Source organism: Heliconius melpomene, chromosome 3, assembly GCF_056956725.1.
Source record: "Heliconius melpomene rosina isolate 202511_hmr_F chromosome 3, ASM5695672v1, whole genome shotgun sequence".
NCBI classification, from domain to species: domain Eukaryota; kingdom Metazoa; phylum Arthropoda; class Insecta; order Lepidoptera; family Nymphalidae; genus Heliconius; species Heliconius melpomene.
In genome coordinates this window covers 1,915,597-1,931,286 of record NC_140391.1, presented here as the reverse complement: position 1 = coordinate 1,931,286, position 15,690 = coordinate 1,915,597, and the positions used below count along the sequence as shown (strand labels likewise).

At 31.4% G+C, this 15,690-nt stretch overlaps 3 protein-coding genes across 6 annotated transcripts in view; 1 reads left to right on the top strand and 2 right to left on the bottom strand.

Moving 5' to 3' along the window:
- Positions 1 to 1,146: 1,146 nt before the first annotated feature.
- LOC146539817 (serine hydrolase BPHL) lies at positions 1,147 to 4,039 on the bottom strand. Its single transcript, XM_085207557.1, has 5 exons — positions 3,819 to 4,039; positions 3,396 to 3,653; positions 3,162 to 3,315; positions 2,498 to 2,753; positions 1,147 to 1,657 (listed from the first exon to the last, which is right to left on the bottom strand). The coding sequence occupies exons 1-5, from the start codon at positions 3,900 to 3,902 to the stop codon at positions 1,567 to 1,569; spliced, it is 843 nt and encodes a 280-aa protein (XP_085063683.1). The 5' UTR covers positions 3,903 to 4,039; the 3' UTR covers positions 1,147 to 1,566.
- A 517-nt stretch (positions 4,040 to 4,556) lies between these two features.
- On the bottom strand, positions 4,557 to 11,177 carry CCT1 (chaperonin containing TCP1 subunit 1). The gene is made up of 10 exons (XM_085207555.1): positions 11,018 to 11,177; positions 10,501 to 10,624; positions 9,864 to 9,981; positions 9,027 to 9,208; positions 8,440 to 8,704; positions 7,741 to 7,993; positions 7,283 to 7,373; positions 6,657 to 6,849; positions 6,022 to 6,162; positions 4,557 to 5,622 (listed from the first exon to the last, which is right to left on the bottom strand). Exons 1-10 carry the CDS (start codon positions 11,088 to 11,090, stop codon positions 5,398 to 5,400), a joined length of 1,665 nt encoding a protein of 554 aa, XP_085063681.1. The 5' UTR covers positions 11,091 to 11,177; the 3' UTR covers positions 4,557 to 5,397.
- Positions 11,178 to 12,282: 1,105 nt separating this feature from the next.
- Positions 12,283 to 15,690, top strand: part of LOC146539815 (tolloid-like protein 1) — a 78,322-nt gene continuing 74,914 nt past the window's right edge. For all 4 annotated transcript variants that reach the window (XM_085207540.1, XM_085207539.1, XM_085207543.1 and 1 more), the window contains exon 1: positions 12,283 to 12,386. The gene's annotated coding sequence lies outside the window, so the exon portion shown is untranslated. The remainder of the gene's footprint in view (positions 12,387 to 15,690) is intronic.

Below are 15,690 nucleotides of genomic sequence, written 5' to 3'. Positions count from 1 at the left end.
GGAGATAGCAGAAACATTTTTTTTGTGTAAAAACATAGAAACTACTTTTAGAACTAAGAACTATAGGATCTCTGACCAGCACGCAAATACAGCTCCGATTTAAGTTTGATCTGCTGGACAATGGTCAGATAATTACAGATACATTGTTATCGACTTTTTTGTTTGAGTAACGACGTAATTATAAACAATGTGTTTATTATCACAATAAAAGTTTTAATTACTGAGAAATATGATACAAAATAAATGTGCGAAAATGAATACTAATGTACGAAGTACTTATATAATACTCACATAGGTATTTTGTTATAAAAATACAAATAATAGCAAATATATTTTATACAAGCGACCCGTTCGCGGCTTCGCCTGCTTGAACTGTACAATTATATGTTTACAAATCTGAATTACTTTCGTGTTAATAAGTACTCCGTTCAGTATTTCATAAGAAAAAACATTTTCGGGAACCAACATAAAAATAAAATTGTTTTATTATATTATTTTAATATAAAAAGAAACGTACATATTTTACTATAAAGTTAAAGCTCGTCGAGTAAAAAAATATAACTTATAGTTAACAAAATATAATGAGTAAATTTTTTATCAGGTATAACGAATGGTAATATTTAAAAAAAAATCTTAAAGTATCATATTTTCTAAAATATATAATTTTTAAATTAAGACAAAAGCGGCAGAGGGTAAGTAAAGAATAGAGTCTTAATGGAATCTTAGTGGTAACCGAGTTTTAACACTAGGTTCCCAGATAGATTATATATCGCTGTGCTTACCCTCTTATGTGCGGGAAGATAAAAAAATCTTTAATAAACCATGTGTAACACGATTTCCTGTAGCTAAATTTATTTATTAATATCTAAACGTAATTTAAGCATTTAATCATTGGTCCAATTGCGTTGTAACAACGTCAATATAATATTTTTACATACCTATCTGTTTCAAAGAATATACTATTTTTTAAAAATATATCTACGTCAAGCTATGTTAGGGCTGCCATCTCTAAATATCTCTATATTTCAGGATTTTAAGGAAGAAATACCATGACCATTCGATTTAAAACCAGGTCAGGATATGTATAAAGGAAATATCTAATTAATATACATATATTGCATAGAAAACAGAGTAAATAAAACAACATTTACGGTTGAGTTTATAATATACAATTTTATTATGTTGTTTAAAATTTGGTTGGAAGTATCAGTAGTGAATTACTTCTCTCTTTTGACTACCGTGTGTTTAAAAGCGAAAAAAAAATCCTCTCTACATTAGCATTGTATCCCGGCATAAAGAAGGTTTAAAACAAAAATCTCTAACAAGACTTTTCAAAAACTTAAGTTGATGGTTACAAACAGTCCAAAAAGCAAGATATATCCTGGGAAAACAGGCCGGTTGGCAACCCTAAGCTATGTCCATTTTATCTCTAATTACTTTAACAACGGTAATAGACATTATTCATTAGGACTTTAAACTATGAGAAAATTACCAAATATTTAGATAAAAATCTTATGTAAATGTCAATATATTTTTTAGTGTATAAATGATTCGTTAATTAGACTTTTAGTTTAATAAAAATTCTTGTACTCTTCTGTTGAAGTCCTCTGCGTAGGTTAAATGAATGTGGTGTTTTCCTTCTGGGTAAAGATGTATTCTGAAATAAATACAATATTCATTTAAGAAAAACTTTTTTCTAAATTTTGCCAAGTTTTCTAGATGTTAGCTGCTCATAGTAGTAGGACGGTTTTGCAGAAATTTGTAATCCGCCATTTTGTTGCGGCGGCCATTTTGGATAAAATAGGAATATTGCTTTTGTGTAAGTTCATTGCAAACAGTCGTAATACAAATTTCAACTCAATCGGACCCTAATAAGTGGGTCGAATTGCTCAGTTTGAACTTTTTTGGTTTCATTCCAGAACAAAGAAATTAAAATATTAATAAATAATAATTCATTCTCCTGAATGGAAATCGTACCTGCAACCATCACATTTATGTCATATCATACATGCTTGTGCCACTGCACCATCTCACCCTCATATTCATAATTAAGACAAAAGCAAATTTAATTTGAAAGGAAAAATGTCCTTGCCAACAAGGACTTTCTTATTATTATAAAATGTTTATGAACTTAATTAATTATGAACCATAAAATAAATTAAATATTTGTGTTTTTTTGCATAATTTAGCAATGCTAATTGGATTGCAATCAGGAAAAAATCAAATCAATGCTTACGATTGATTAAAGGTGATAAAAATATAATTTTTAATATATGCCTGCAATTATTTTTTGTTTCTTTTTGTAGCTTGATGCTGTATCCCGTATATAGCAGGATAGTCTACCTAAGACTTCTATCTCTCAATTTCCACCAAATCCTTGAGGTATTGCCTCTTAAATTTTGATACTAAATAAATTGCTACCACAGAGCAAGAAAAATTAAAATGGTTTTCCTTATATGATAAATAATTTATAAAAATATGCCTTCAAACAATTTACCTTGATCCATCAATATTTGTATGTAAATGTGATGCATGTACTCTATCGACAAGTGGATCTTTTTCACCATACAAAATATATGTTGGGCATTTAATGTTTTCTAGATATTCTAAACAAATATTCCCATTTCTTTTTGTATATATATGATCCATTGCTTTTAGCCATCTATTCCAATAATTGGCCAATCTTTCTTCACCATAAATTTCAATCAGAGGTTCTCTTAATCTTTTTGACCATTTATTTATATCTTTTATGCCTACAAAAGAGAAATAAATATTAATATTTTCCTTTGTAATATAGTTGATAATAAAGTAGGTTAGGTATAAAGAATCTAGTTGTTGTTACCAGAGCAAGGACATGTCAGTAATTAATTCGTGAGAATTGAACCTACAACTGTACAGCTGTTATGCCAATATAGCCGCCAATATAAATCAACTCTGTTATTGTTTTTTATTACTGTTCCACCTTATCTTGTATAATTACAAGTAGACATAGAGAGAACCTAATGTTACACTTTATATAGAATAGAGAAATGAATATTAATTATTACAAAATATGGTCAATATCATAACATTTGTTACTTTAACAAAGATTTTATTTTTAAATTTCATATTAATTGCTTATGGCAAAGTATAGAATATATATAAATAAAAAGTGTACTGACTATGGTAAGCCTCTAGTTCAGTAGGGAGTATAAAAGAATTTGCTCCCCATACAACTAACTTGTCTACAACATTTGGATATTTGCCTGCTAAAATAAGACTTGTATTGCCGCCATCACTGAATCCCAAAACTGAATATTTTGGTATTTCCAGGACCTTAACAAAATGGCAGTTATAATTTAATAATTTGAACCAATTTTCAATACTAAAATATACTTATGTGAACTAGTTCAGACCTTCATTAATTCATAAGCTATGTCTGCATCTTTTTCTAGAAAACCTTCGATAAATTCTCTTTCAGGAGGGTAACTATTTCCGCTACCAGGAGGATCCCATGCAACTATAGTAAACTTGTCATGCATAAATCCTTGTAGTTGTAGTTTGTAATCAGTCCACTTTGTACTCAAAGCGCCAGGCGCGCAAAATATATTGTGGGGCCCGTTGCCAACCTTAACATAACTTATAACATATTTTCCTATTTTGATTTTATCTTCCTGAAACATATTTATCTTATTTTTTAAAAATACTTTATATACATATATATGTACACAAAAAGTTGACTTATACATATTTAATATAAAATAACTATAGCTATTGGGACATACAAATGCATAAAAAAAAAAAGATTTGTTTAAGATAATTATTTAGGATTTGCTGACCTTTGGTAGAGCTGCAGACGAGAAATGCATACAGGAGTATTTCAATTTCAAAGTGCGAGTTACAAGATTCTTTAAATAAAACATTATCCTTAACTACTTTTTACTTATAAGTATTAAATATATTCATTAACTTCATTAAGTATATCTATTATTTAAAAATATATAATACAAAATCAAAATATCAATCAGCAATCTGCACAGCTGTCACACTGACTTATGAACTTTTTTTTAATGATGATTTATGATTATAGATAAAACTATATTATTAATGCTAATGAAAGAAATTATTAACGTAATTTTAAAGTCGAGACAAATTTTTAATTATTTCAATATAATTATGTAGCCTAAATACGAGTTAACTGAAACATTCAATAGGTAAAACATAAGGCAAAATCATAAACGATAAGAAGTTAAGATTATTTACATAAATTCAAGTATTATAAAATGATTATAATTACTTGTTTACGATGCCGTTTAGAATTGATTGGATCGGCCGAATCGTGACGCACGGGCACAAGGGTGCGAGTGTAGGACGGCGATTGTGGGTTCTATTCCTATTAGAACTGGTAAACTCGTTCATTGTCGTAGTTCCACCATTCATAATGAAATGAAAAGTCGGAATGTTCAACAGTAGGATCCCCAATTTCCTGTACTACTACGTACCCAACTACCCTGCTATGTGCAGGATATAATACGATTTTACAATTTAAGAGAAACAAGATTTTAAAATAAAACACATTTATATTAAAAATTAGTTTTATTAATACAATATATATGTCCTAGCGCATAAACTAGCATTTGTAAGCAAAAAAACAATCATCATTTAAAATAATTATACGTTTTTAGAAATACCCTATAATAATTTGACAGACAGAAGAGACACACATTGTGGTAATGCAAGGTATCTAGGGAAACTAGAGATGATAATAATAATGAGCTCATTGTATGACCAAATATAAAACATTTTATTTGGCTATTTTGATTAGGGCTAATAAAAAAAAATAAGCATTACAGTTTATAAAATGGTACGGAATACGGTAATATATGGAATTTTTTGTTTTGTAATTAAAAATGTTTAAATAAAATTTAAAATATAATCATATAATAAAAGTTAATTTAAGGATTTAATTATATTTTTTTTTATTGTTACTTAAAAACAAGTATGCAATAATTATGCATTTGTGACAGGTTTATTGAAATTAATAGATAAATTATTTAAGAATAAGGATATTTATTTAGTAAAAATACTTGCTTGTTTTACATTCTCCTTTTCTCGTTTCTTTGTTTTGTATACTTTAAATAACAAAGCACTGGTGTGTTTAATATAAGCTAGTTCTTTTGTCTTAAAATTACCATAAACAATTATGCAATAATTATATATTATTATTATATGATGTTATTATAGTACATTTATAAAAGAACCTAAAACCTTCAATTTCAATTTTTTTTAATAATTTTTGTAGGCGAAGATCACTGTTATTTTAAGTCAACAGAAATACATATAGTGATAAAAAAAATATAAACTTTAAGACAAAAGAAACTTATTACAGTAATTACTGACTACATCAATTTAACACTATTAAAGTTCACCGGCGTTGCATGCATCCTCATAGCTCTTTCCTTTTTGTTCTGGGTCTAATTTAATCATGTCGTCGATACGTAAAATTGTGATCGCGGCTTCTGTTGCGAATTTGAGTGATTTAATTTTAGATATTGCTGGCTCTAGGACTCCGGCTGCTAGGTTGTCTCTTAGAACACCTTCGGTTAAGTCAAGACCAACCCATTTGAGGTTAGCATGTTCAACCTGCAATCATAAAATAAAATATATAATTATTAATAATAAATTAACTATTACTACTTATTATTTTATTATTATTACAAATAAATTATTGTAAGCAAATTATTATAAAAATATAAATTATTAAATGAGTTTGTTGACTTATTAAAGTTTCCTGTGTATTTTACTATATGCGGGATACAAAGTTTGGACAGCGTCTGTAAATGTGATGGTGGTTGGTTGGATACCACTCATGAAGAATGAATAATAATAATTTTCCCTTCATTTCATTTCGTTACATTGAGTTCTGTTACTCAATGTGCAAAGTATTAGTACAAAAAAATGTATAACAAAGTGTCTTTACATTAGATCTCTCTACATAAGCTATAAACTGAATGATATAGCATGAAGCAAAAAAAAACGTACCTTAGTTTGTGAAGAATTATGGTAGGCCCGTAGTTTAGCTACGAGGTCGGTTGCATCGCGCGCGGCGTTCACCGCCAACGTTTTGGGTATCACCAATAGAGACTGAGCAAAGGCGGCGATTGCCAGTTGTTCGCGTGAGCTCTATTGAAGATACATATATTTTAATATTTTTTAAAGCTTTGTTCTTATTTTACACACTAAAAATATAAATTAATAATCCTTCAATTAACTCCACCACACTCCACTTCAAGGCCCACATTATCTTGTCTCAGTGATGGTTTCACAGTGAAACAACATCTGACTGTAAACTTAATGTCCGTGAGTTTGATCTCCACTAGTTAATAAGTTAATAATTTAATTGTAATTATTTTCATCTTGCCGCCCTGGTACGCAAAGTGCGGTATTAGGTTCCACCACTCAACAAGAAATCTTTTCTTAAATTACTTTTTCTAAATACAGTACTGTCGACGACTCGCGGTCGTTTTGAAGTTAGCTGTAGATATAGCGCAGAATTTATTTTATAATTTTTTCCATATTTTCATAAATTTTCAAATAAACAATATCAAGTCCCAAACCCAATTCCACCACGACTCATAGACCCCACTATGTCCACACAAGATTTCACAAAAACTAACCAAAGTTGTAGCAAAGTTATCCAAATAGATAGACAAGGCAGCCTCCACGGCACCTCCACCGGGCACCAGTTTACCCGACTCCAAAACTCTCCGTACCGCGCAGAGAGCGTCGTGGGCCGACCGTTCCATTTCGTCACAGTACGCGTCTGTTGGACCACGGAGGATGATTGAAGCGGCTGTGCGAGCTGATGGTCTGAAAAGGTATATTTTTATTATAGTGAATGGCGGAACTTAACGTCGCGATTTGTCTTCTTTCTAGAGCGAGAAAACGAAAACAGTATATTCTATTAGGATCCTAATCCAAACCGGCGTTACTTTTTTTTGTATTTTGTGGCATAGGCTAGGTATGTAGTGAAGGGTCGTGTAATATTTTTAGTGATGAGACAAACAGAGAGAGAGAGAGAAGTTGTTCAATATTTCAAATGTAACAATATAGCATAAAGTTTTTAATAAAATAAAAAAAAAACAATATAAAATGCACAATTATTTTTTTCAACCTATCAATTATTTTTTTAGCATTGCTGACAGTAAACATACAACTCATAAGTCATATATTTCTATTAAGACATTTTTAAAAGGTCTGCTATCCAAATGACAATAAAATATATGTATAAATAAAAATTTACCCTTTAATTAAGATGAGCTGATCGTCACATATTTGTTCCTGGACTACTTCAGCAGCTTCACCAATCATACTGGCTTCAAACACTTCTTCACCTATAGAGAAAAGATAAAAGTAAAGTGAAATACTCCTCCTATAATTACTAAGCTCAATAAACAAACTTTTCAGCTTTATAATATTACTAGAAACTCAAATGTTGCTTTGCTCTTAACTTATTTAAAAAAAAACCAAAGGATGATAATTAAAAAATATATATATATATTTTTAATAAAAGTGTTCTATGTCTTTTCTAATAACTCTAAGAATATGTGTGTGCAAAGTTTCATGATAATCAGTTGAGTAACTTTTGCATGAAAGCATAACAAACAAACTTTTAGTCACATTTATAATATTAATATGAAATATAGAAGTATATATGACAATCTTTAAACTAAATAATTGCAAAAACAAATATTCACATACCGTCCATATTAGTAAGAGACGTCAAGAACGTAGCACCAGTGGCCTTCGCTATTCTCTTCAAATCTGCCTTCTTACATCTCCTTACACCCATAGCGCCGGCTTCCACAAAGTATTTGAGGCACAAGTCATCTATACCTCCGGAACATAAAATCACATTTACTCCCGTTGAAAGTATCTTTTGTAGACGCTCCTTTGTTATGTCCAGTTCACGGGCTCGGATAGCTTCTAGTTTTTCTGGGTCGGATACTAATACCTGAATCAGCGATTAATAGTAGTGTTTAGTGTCGTATTGAAATATGGCAATATAAAGTGTATTAAAATATGATATGAAAATATCCATTAATTATAGAAGTGATAAAATTAATTTCATGTCTTTGAAAAAAGCAACTGTTGAGTTTCTTGTCGGCTCTTCTCAGCAGAACTGCCTTCCGAACCGGTGGTAGCTTTTTTTTGTTTATATTTTCATTTGACGATTCAAGTGCTTATAAAAGTATATTTGATGTTTGATGAGTTTAAAACAATTAATTAAAATTTGCAATATTTGGCCTCTAGTAGACAAAGTGCACCATAAAATTTCGCTACTCATTATACAGTTTCCCAAATGTTGTGGAAAGCAGAAAACCTAGTGTCTTACCACTGGCTAGTGGACTTTGAAGCTAAAAAAATATTAGTACTAAAAACTTTTAAGACATAATATACCTGAACACCAAGCTTCATCTTAGTTTTCTGCAATGAAAAATCTAGACATGCAATCTTAGCATTCAAAATCTTCCTAGGCATAGCTTGAGATGCTACTGTGCAATTTAACGCGTATCCTTTGACAAGAACACTTTCCCTTGCACTTTTCCCATGGGCTTTTAAAACATTAACAGCTTTAATAGGATACAATGAATTTCCTTTGACGTCTGTTATTTTGACTGCTTGGGCGGCATCTACAATCATTTCTGAGAAGAAATCTGCATCACTGTTCAGAGGTTAAGAAAAATTATTATTAAAATTTATTATTCTTTATTATTAAGTTTATAAAATAAAATATTCACGAATAAAATATCGCGTAACAAGACTTTATCTTGTTACTAAAGCGAAGAAATCAAATCCAAAACCGTCGCGTTTACAGGAACTCGCTCGTGCCATTGTTCCACTACGACCTTTTATGTTTTATAAATAAGGCTGTCGTAGTACAATTCAAATATTCAAACATCAATTGTTTATAACATTGGACATAAAATAATTAGTTTAAACCTTATAATAAGATTAAACCTTGTGTAGGTATTTAAAAAGGATACGCTCCAATCAACTTGGACGACATAGTAGTTTTAGCTGCGTTGATGACAGATGGCCTGCCTAAAGACTCTACAGAGACCGTCAAGTTGTCCTGAATATATTTTACGGCTTCCTTACAGGCTAGACGGTATCCAGAAATAATACTGGTTGGGTGAATTTTATTTTTGACTAGCTCATCAGCGTTCTGAAAAGTAATGTTATCATTTATAAGAAAAATACTGTATAGATTTTGTGTGTATAGATATTGTGTGTATAGATATTGTGTGTTGCGGGGCCCGACTAAACACCACGCTTTGTCTTGCATATCAAGTGAAAATCACACATTTACAGTTAGATGCTGTCCCACTCACCTACGACTGCTTTATTACTATTACAGTCCACGAGATGAGCTATATATTTATGTGAATATCCACCAAAAGTCAAGAAAACAAACAATTAAAATGAAATTTGTCAAGTCATGAATAAAAAATATATCAATTTTTGAATACTAGACTTAGTATTTTCATTATTATTATCTATTTGGCTGACTGTATTAATAATGCATGCTACCACCTACAAGGCAGGTAGCAAAAAACAGTTTTAAAGCAGGCAAGGGATGCGCAGCCTGTCAAGCACTAGTTACACTTACATTATCTGTGTACACTCTCGCAGATACAAGGCTTAGCTTACACCTTGCAAGTTATAGATATAGAAATTTCATTTTTCATAATTTTATATTTCAGTTTTGTAAATGTATTTAATTTTTATACATTTTATTTATAGTTAGAAAATATCTTTATATGCATGAAGGTATTCTGCCATTAACTAACTAATACTGTTAAATAAATTTGCAAATATACCTTCAATAACTCAGCAGCAATAATGACAACAGATGTGGTGCCATCACCAACTTCCTCATCTTGTAGTTGAGCCAGCTCTACTAATACTTTCGCTGCGGGATGTTCAACTTCCAACATTCTAAAACATATTCATTAATGATATATTTTTTTCTTAAGCAGATTGAGTTTATTGTGGTTTTTAAATTCCTTGCTCTGTTAACAAAAGAGTGAGTCACACTTAATTTCTCAAGACTGGGTGTGAATGGAGATTCATCATGAGCGTAAAATATATATTTATTTGTTATTTAACTTCATGTTTAACCCCCACTTAGCAAAGTAGGCCAAGAGCCAGTGTCAAGACACTCTGCCCTCAGTTTTCAGTTAGATTTCGTGACATGACATTCAATGTTGCATTTTGTCTTGATAAAATAGGGAATTTAACATAAGTCAGAAGCTACCTACACCACTAAACAAAATGTTTTAAGAATTTGATAAAAAATATTTTTAATTCTGAAGGTAGAGGAGAAAAAAGCTACTGCAAGAAAATTAATTTGAAAATGGGGAAACCTATCCTAACGCTAGGTTTCTGCTGGCAACCCTGTTATATAGAGGGATAAAATGTGAAACTAAAAAAAATCTAATTACATCTTTCACTTACTTGAGAATAGTGGCACCATCATTAGTTACTGTGACATCTCCAATGTCATCAACTAACATCTTGTCTAAACCCACTGGACCCAGAGAACTTTTGACAATATTTGCAATGGCTGCAGCTGCCATTACTAATAATATAAGAAACATGTTTTAATATTTTTCGCATACATATTTAAAACCAATAACTTTAAACTAATTAGATTTTATTTATCACTTATTTTGTTAACAATATTTAAAGGGCTAAATGTAGATGTTTATTATTTAGGAAAAAACAGAATAAAATGCAAAACTGAACGCCTGAATGACTAAGACAAAGAGGTTATTTCCTCTGAATATGAGACTACCAAATAATATTAAAAGAATAAGCGTTAATACAGTAATTTTCGTTGATATAAAAAGTTTTATAGTAGATTAGGTCAATATTTATTTGTTTTTCACACAAAATTTTAGAAATTTAAAACCATAAGCATCGCATGTGATCTACCGGGGTACACCTTTTAAAGGTAATGAAATCTACTTACCGTTCTGACTTCTAACTGGGGCTCCAGAATATCTGGTTCCAGCAACAGTTAAGGGTGCAGCAAGCGTCGACATTTTTTAATTAATTTGGTTTTTAGAAATTGATAAAACAAACGCTCGTCACACTTTTTTAATTCTGGAAGAAAGACAATGTTGCCACTATATATTGATAGAAACTTTTTGACATTTTGTGTCAGATATGCATTGCCAGTTACAAAAATATAAGAACGTGGATCCGATATTTTTTTTGTAGAAGTATAAAGTTAAAAAAAATACTAAACAAATAATATAGAAGTGACATTAGTTTGATAAAAATTTTAAATGTATTTTATTACCATACAGGTAATACTACTACTACTTACATACTTAGTGTTAAGAAACTTCCATTATCCACTTTCTGCTGAATTCTCGAGATGTTGCTTATTAAGCGGAGGGAACTCAACGTCGCGCTTTGTCTTGTAACAAGAATGAAAGAGGAAATTAAAATATTAAAATATCATTCCCCGAGTTGGAATCAAACCCACAATAGTCGCGTTTACTTCGCACGTTTATGCCAAACCTTGCTGTGTGCGGGATACAAAGTGAAGCTAAAAAAAATAATTTATCACAAAATTTACACAATATATGTGCTTTTCATATTGTACGTAGTATTTTTATGTTAGCAAATAAAAAATATTGTTTCTCAAGTAAGTATCTCAAGTAAAAAATAAATAAATGCTGAAAAATGAGCGCTAAAGCATAACATTCCACTTAATATTCCAGTCAAGTTTCAGATATCAACCTTCAAACCATGCTCGCTATCTGTTCATAGCGCACGATCATAAAATAATATAACAAAGTGCCAAGATTTCAAAAACATTTAGCCAAACAAATTTACACTTGAATATTTTTATTTTTATATAACTAAATAGATATTTTACTCAAAAGTTGCATTTTTTTAAATTAATTTACTTCACAAATATATATCTACCTAATTTGATAAAGAAAATTACCTCAAGCATCTAGCATAATCGCACTAAAAGGATACCTAACCTACCTAAATCTTGTAACCTACATACCACAACAAACATGTCTAAGCTCACCCTAATAAATATCCCATGAATTTTCCACATTGGAATGCCCCGCAGCGTGTCGCATATACACCGGCGGCGCGGGGCACCTAATCTCATTTTCTTGCACCGATAAAGTTCGAGAGCAAAACAAATCAAGGAGAGTTGCGCGCGTGCGCTAGTCTCCACTCTCCACACGCAAGCGCTTCTCGTCGCACGTCAGTCGCGCGCCGGCCTTTGCCGCGTACGAGGTATTTCGTTCCTATTAACGCGACTTCATCACGTGATAAATGGCGCCCAAACAGGGACCCCGTTACCGCGGGTAAGTCTGTTACCATATGATTTAATCATCACTTATTATTTGGCTGTTTCGTGCGTATGGTAACTGTGGTCCATTGGTCCGGAAGCTGCGAGGGCGTGGTGTCGGGCGGAGGCGTATCGAGCTGATAAGAAACCGTCCACTGTCAACAAACCCTGTCATTATATAAACTGTTAAACAGAAGTCGAGTCATCTCAAAGTGCTTATTGATTTTCTTCCCGCATGGTTAGATATACGTATGCTGTCGTGGTATCGTGGAATGCAGGAGTCGAGATACTGAACGTCTCTAATATTATTTTCCAATTTGTCCTGAGAGTATTATCACCTCGCCTCGCCATTACCTAAGCCGTTGGATCTAAATTTAACTTTTAACGAAGCGCTCTACTTCGCTTTTAATCTCCATACGTACTCTCTTTTCATTCTTCCATGACAGGTTATTACGTTAACCTAATTTTATGCTTTTAGATCTAGACTTTATATATATGAATATGTGTTTTAGATATATTTTAAAATGTTGTCCAGTTGTTCAGTTTGGGAATCATCAATAATAGAATAATAAAGTTTATTAGGTAATTATTTATTTATATTTTAATAATAGATAAACACTGAATTATATACTTAGTACTGAAGGTATAACGAAAATGTTTTGAGTGACTAAGTTCTATATATTTAATAGGCATTAGTTACGTTGTACTATAGGCCATGCGATTTACTTGCACTCTATCCACTTCATCCACACTTAATTCAATCTTCATTAATAACATTGGTCTAATACGATAACCCAATGTGTACAATAAACGTAATGTTTTTCTTTATTTTGACATTTTATATTTGGGTTTTATGATCAATCTCATAAAATATTAGTTACTAATCTACAGATTAGTTTAATTACAATATTTATTCTTTTTCTACCTCTCAGGATACTTCTTCCCATTGGATGTTTTCATTTGAGAAGAAAATGCAGAATCCATTCCGCATCCATTTCGTATCTTCCATCTCTACTAAACATACTTTCCTAATATACCACTTAATTTGCTTGTTCTAATATCGTACCACTACAATGATCTTGCATAACGTCCTTATTTCATATACAAGAACCTTTATCTTATTCGCATTCAGGCTTAAACCATTATTTTCACACTCTTCTCTGAGAGTGTTGACTAATGCCTGCAACTCTCATTCTGATGACGCAATGAGCCCTGGATCATCTGCATACATCAGGCAATTCACTTTGTGTCACCCTTAGAGACAACTATTCAAATATAAACTGAAATGGCGCATCCTTGTTTAATATCCGATTGGATGTCAAACCAAGGTGACATGCCAGCTCCTGCCACGCAGGCTGAGTGATCTCTGTAAAGAGACTTTACAGCTTGCAGCAAGGGTCCTATCTCACATAATACCAGGGTAGTATCTCCCATAATTTCGTTCTCACAACTCTGTAAAATGCGTTTTCCAAGTCCACAAAAGTGAGTGAGTGTGAGTTCAGTCACTCAATAGGCAGTGCATTCATAATACGGCGGAAAGTAGAGAACGAAGTTGTCTTAATGGGAAGGGAATGTTTTCACTAGGTTCCCTCTCCCAGAAATTATTAGTTAAAATCAAATCAGCTTCACGCTTTATCCAAGTGTAACCAGAGAGAACCTAGTGATAAGACACTCCGATCCCCACTTACTGTTATTAGTCATGTTTATAATTATTAGTTAAGTCTACAAATAAATCTTATACAATAGACCTACGTTTCCATGCAGTTACCCGAGTTTTGGCCTATACAAAAAGTGGTATAAATATATTTAATCCACTTACCGAAATTTAAAATTAATAATTTTCATGAAGTTAAGTAAACTTTACATATGCAATTGGAGCTTGTTCAAATGTTTACGTCAAAATCAAAAACGTAAGTATTTTTAAATGAATATATTTTCGTAGCCAAAAGCATTTGAATCGGAGGTCGTTAGTGGTGAAATTTAACGTGTATGTTTATACTAATCGCTGCCCTCGATTTTTTTGCATACAATTTAATATAAGGAATTGAAAATTCTGTGATTCCTGTTCCAATTCCTGTTGAATTGCCAGAGTCTGTTCTTTCTATATGTCTGTTATAATTCCGCTAGTTTCGTCTGCAGTAACGGGGGAGGTTTATTAAAGAATTATATAAATTAGGTACTAAAATATGTCTTATTATGTGATTGTTATATGTTAGTATTTTTGTTTGCAATTATGGCCTTCATTCTACCTTTATATTTAATTTAACAATCATACTATACCAATGTCTTGTTTGAGATGAGATTTTGAGATTTTGTTTTTTCTCGCTGTGGTGTCGAGGCAAAAGCCCGTTGAGTCCTGCCACTTAACACGCAATCCCTCGAAAAACTCGGTGGAAAGTGGGGATTACCGGAATGTCTTATCATCAGATTCTCTCTGCCTACAGTGTGAAGCTGATTTAATTATTTTTACCATTAGTTGTGATTTAGTTAATTAGGATTTATAAGCCTATTTATCAAGATAATAAAACGGCAAATTTGAACCTGCTATTTCGCAGTTCACTAATAAACAAAAAAACAGCTTTATTTTTTTTCCATTTAGCTATGAAGGCAGAGTAAATCTAGTTAAGGCACATTGTTTTCCACTTCCTACCAACTTTTAATACATTCATACACTTATATATTGACCTTAACGTAATAACGTAATTCTAAAATAATCAAGAACTACTTAAATAACGGAAGAAAGGACAAAGTAAATAGAACGTATACAAATCAAATCAATATTTTGCAGCACACTATTCAAATGTTTACAAAAAAAAACATCTAATATGTACTTCATTGGAATCCCATTTCATTCGGAATGGGGATGGAATTCACTATTAAATCGAAGCTATCCAATAACATCGGGAATTTTCACACTAGCTACATAGATTATGTGGCATTATTCGGTCTTGTTCACTTTAATGCCCTATTATTTATTATAATAATCGTTTGGTCCAACTACTTTCAACCTAAGGTTGTAAAATTTGGTAGACGCATATATGTATATAGTTCTTTTATTCGTCAGAAATAAATTGTATTTGCACTTCTTGGTTTTTGCGACTTATGCGACTTTGAAATTAACTATATATAGGCTATAGGGCCATCGCTTGCTATGAAAAAAAATAATATTGCTAAGATTAAATAAAATAAATGAAATCAAACAACAATATCGTAATATTAATATATTTTTTATCTTGCGATATATCCATCTATATTTTGCTCTAATATTATTATATTACCTTTTGCTATAAATTGCTGTAAGTTATAACTGGTCACAAATC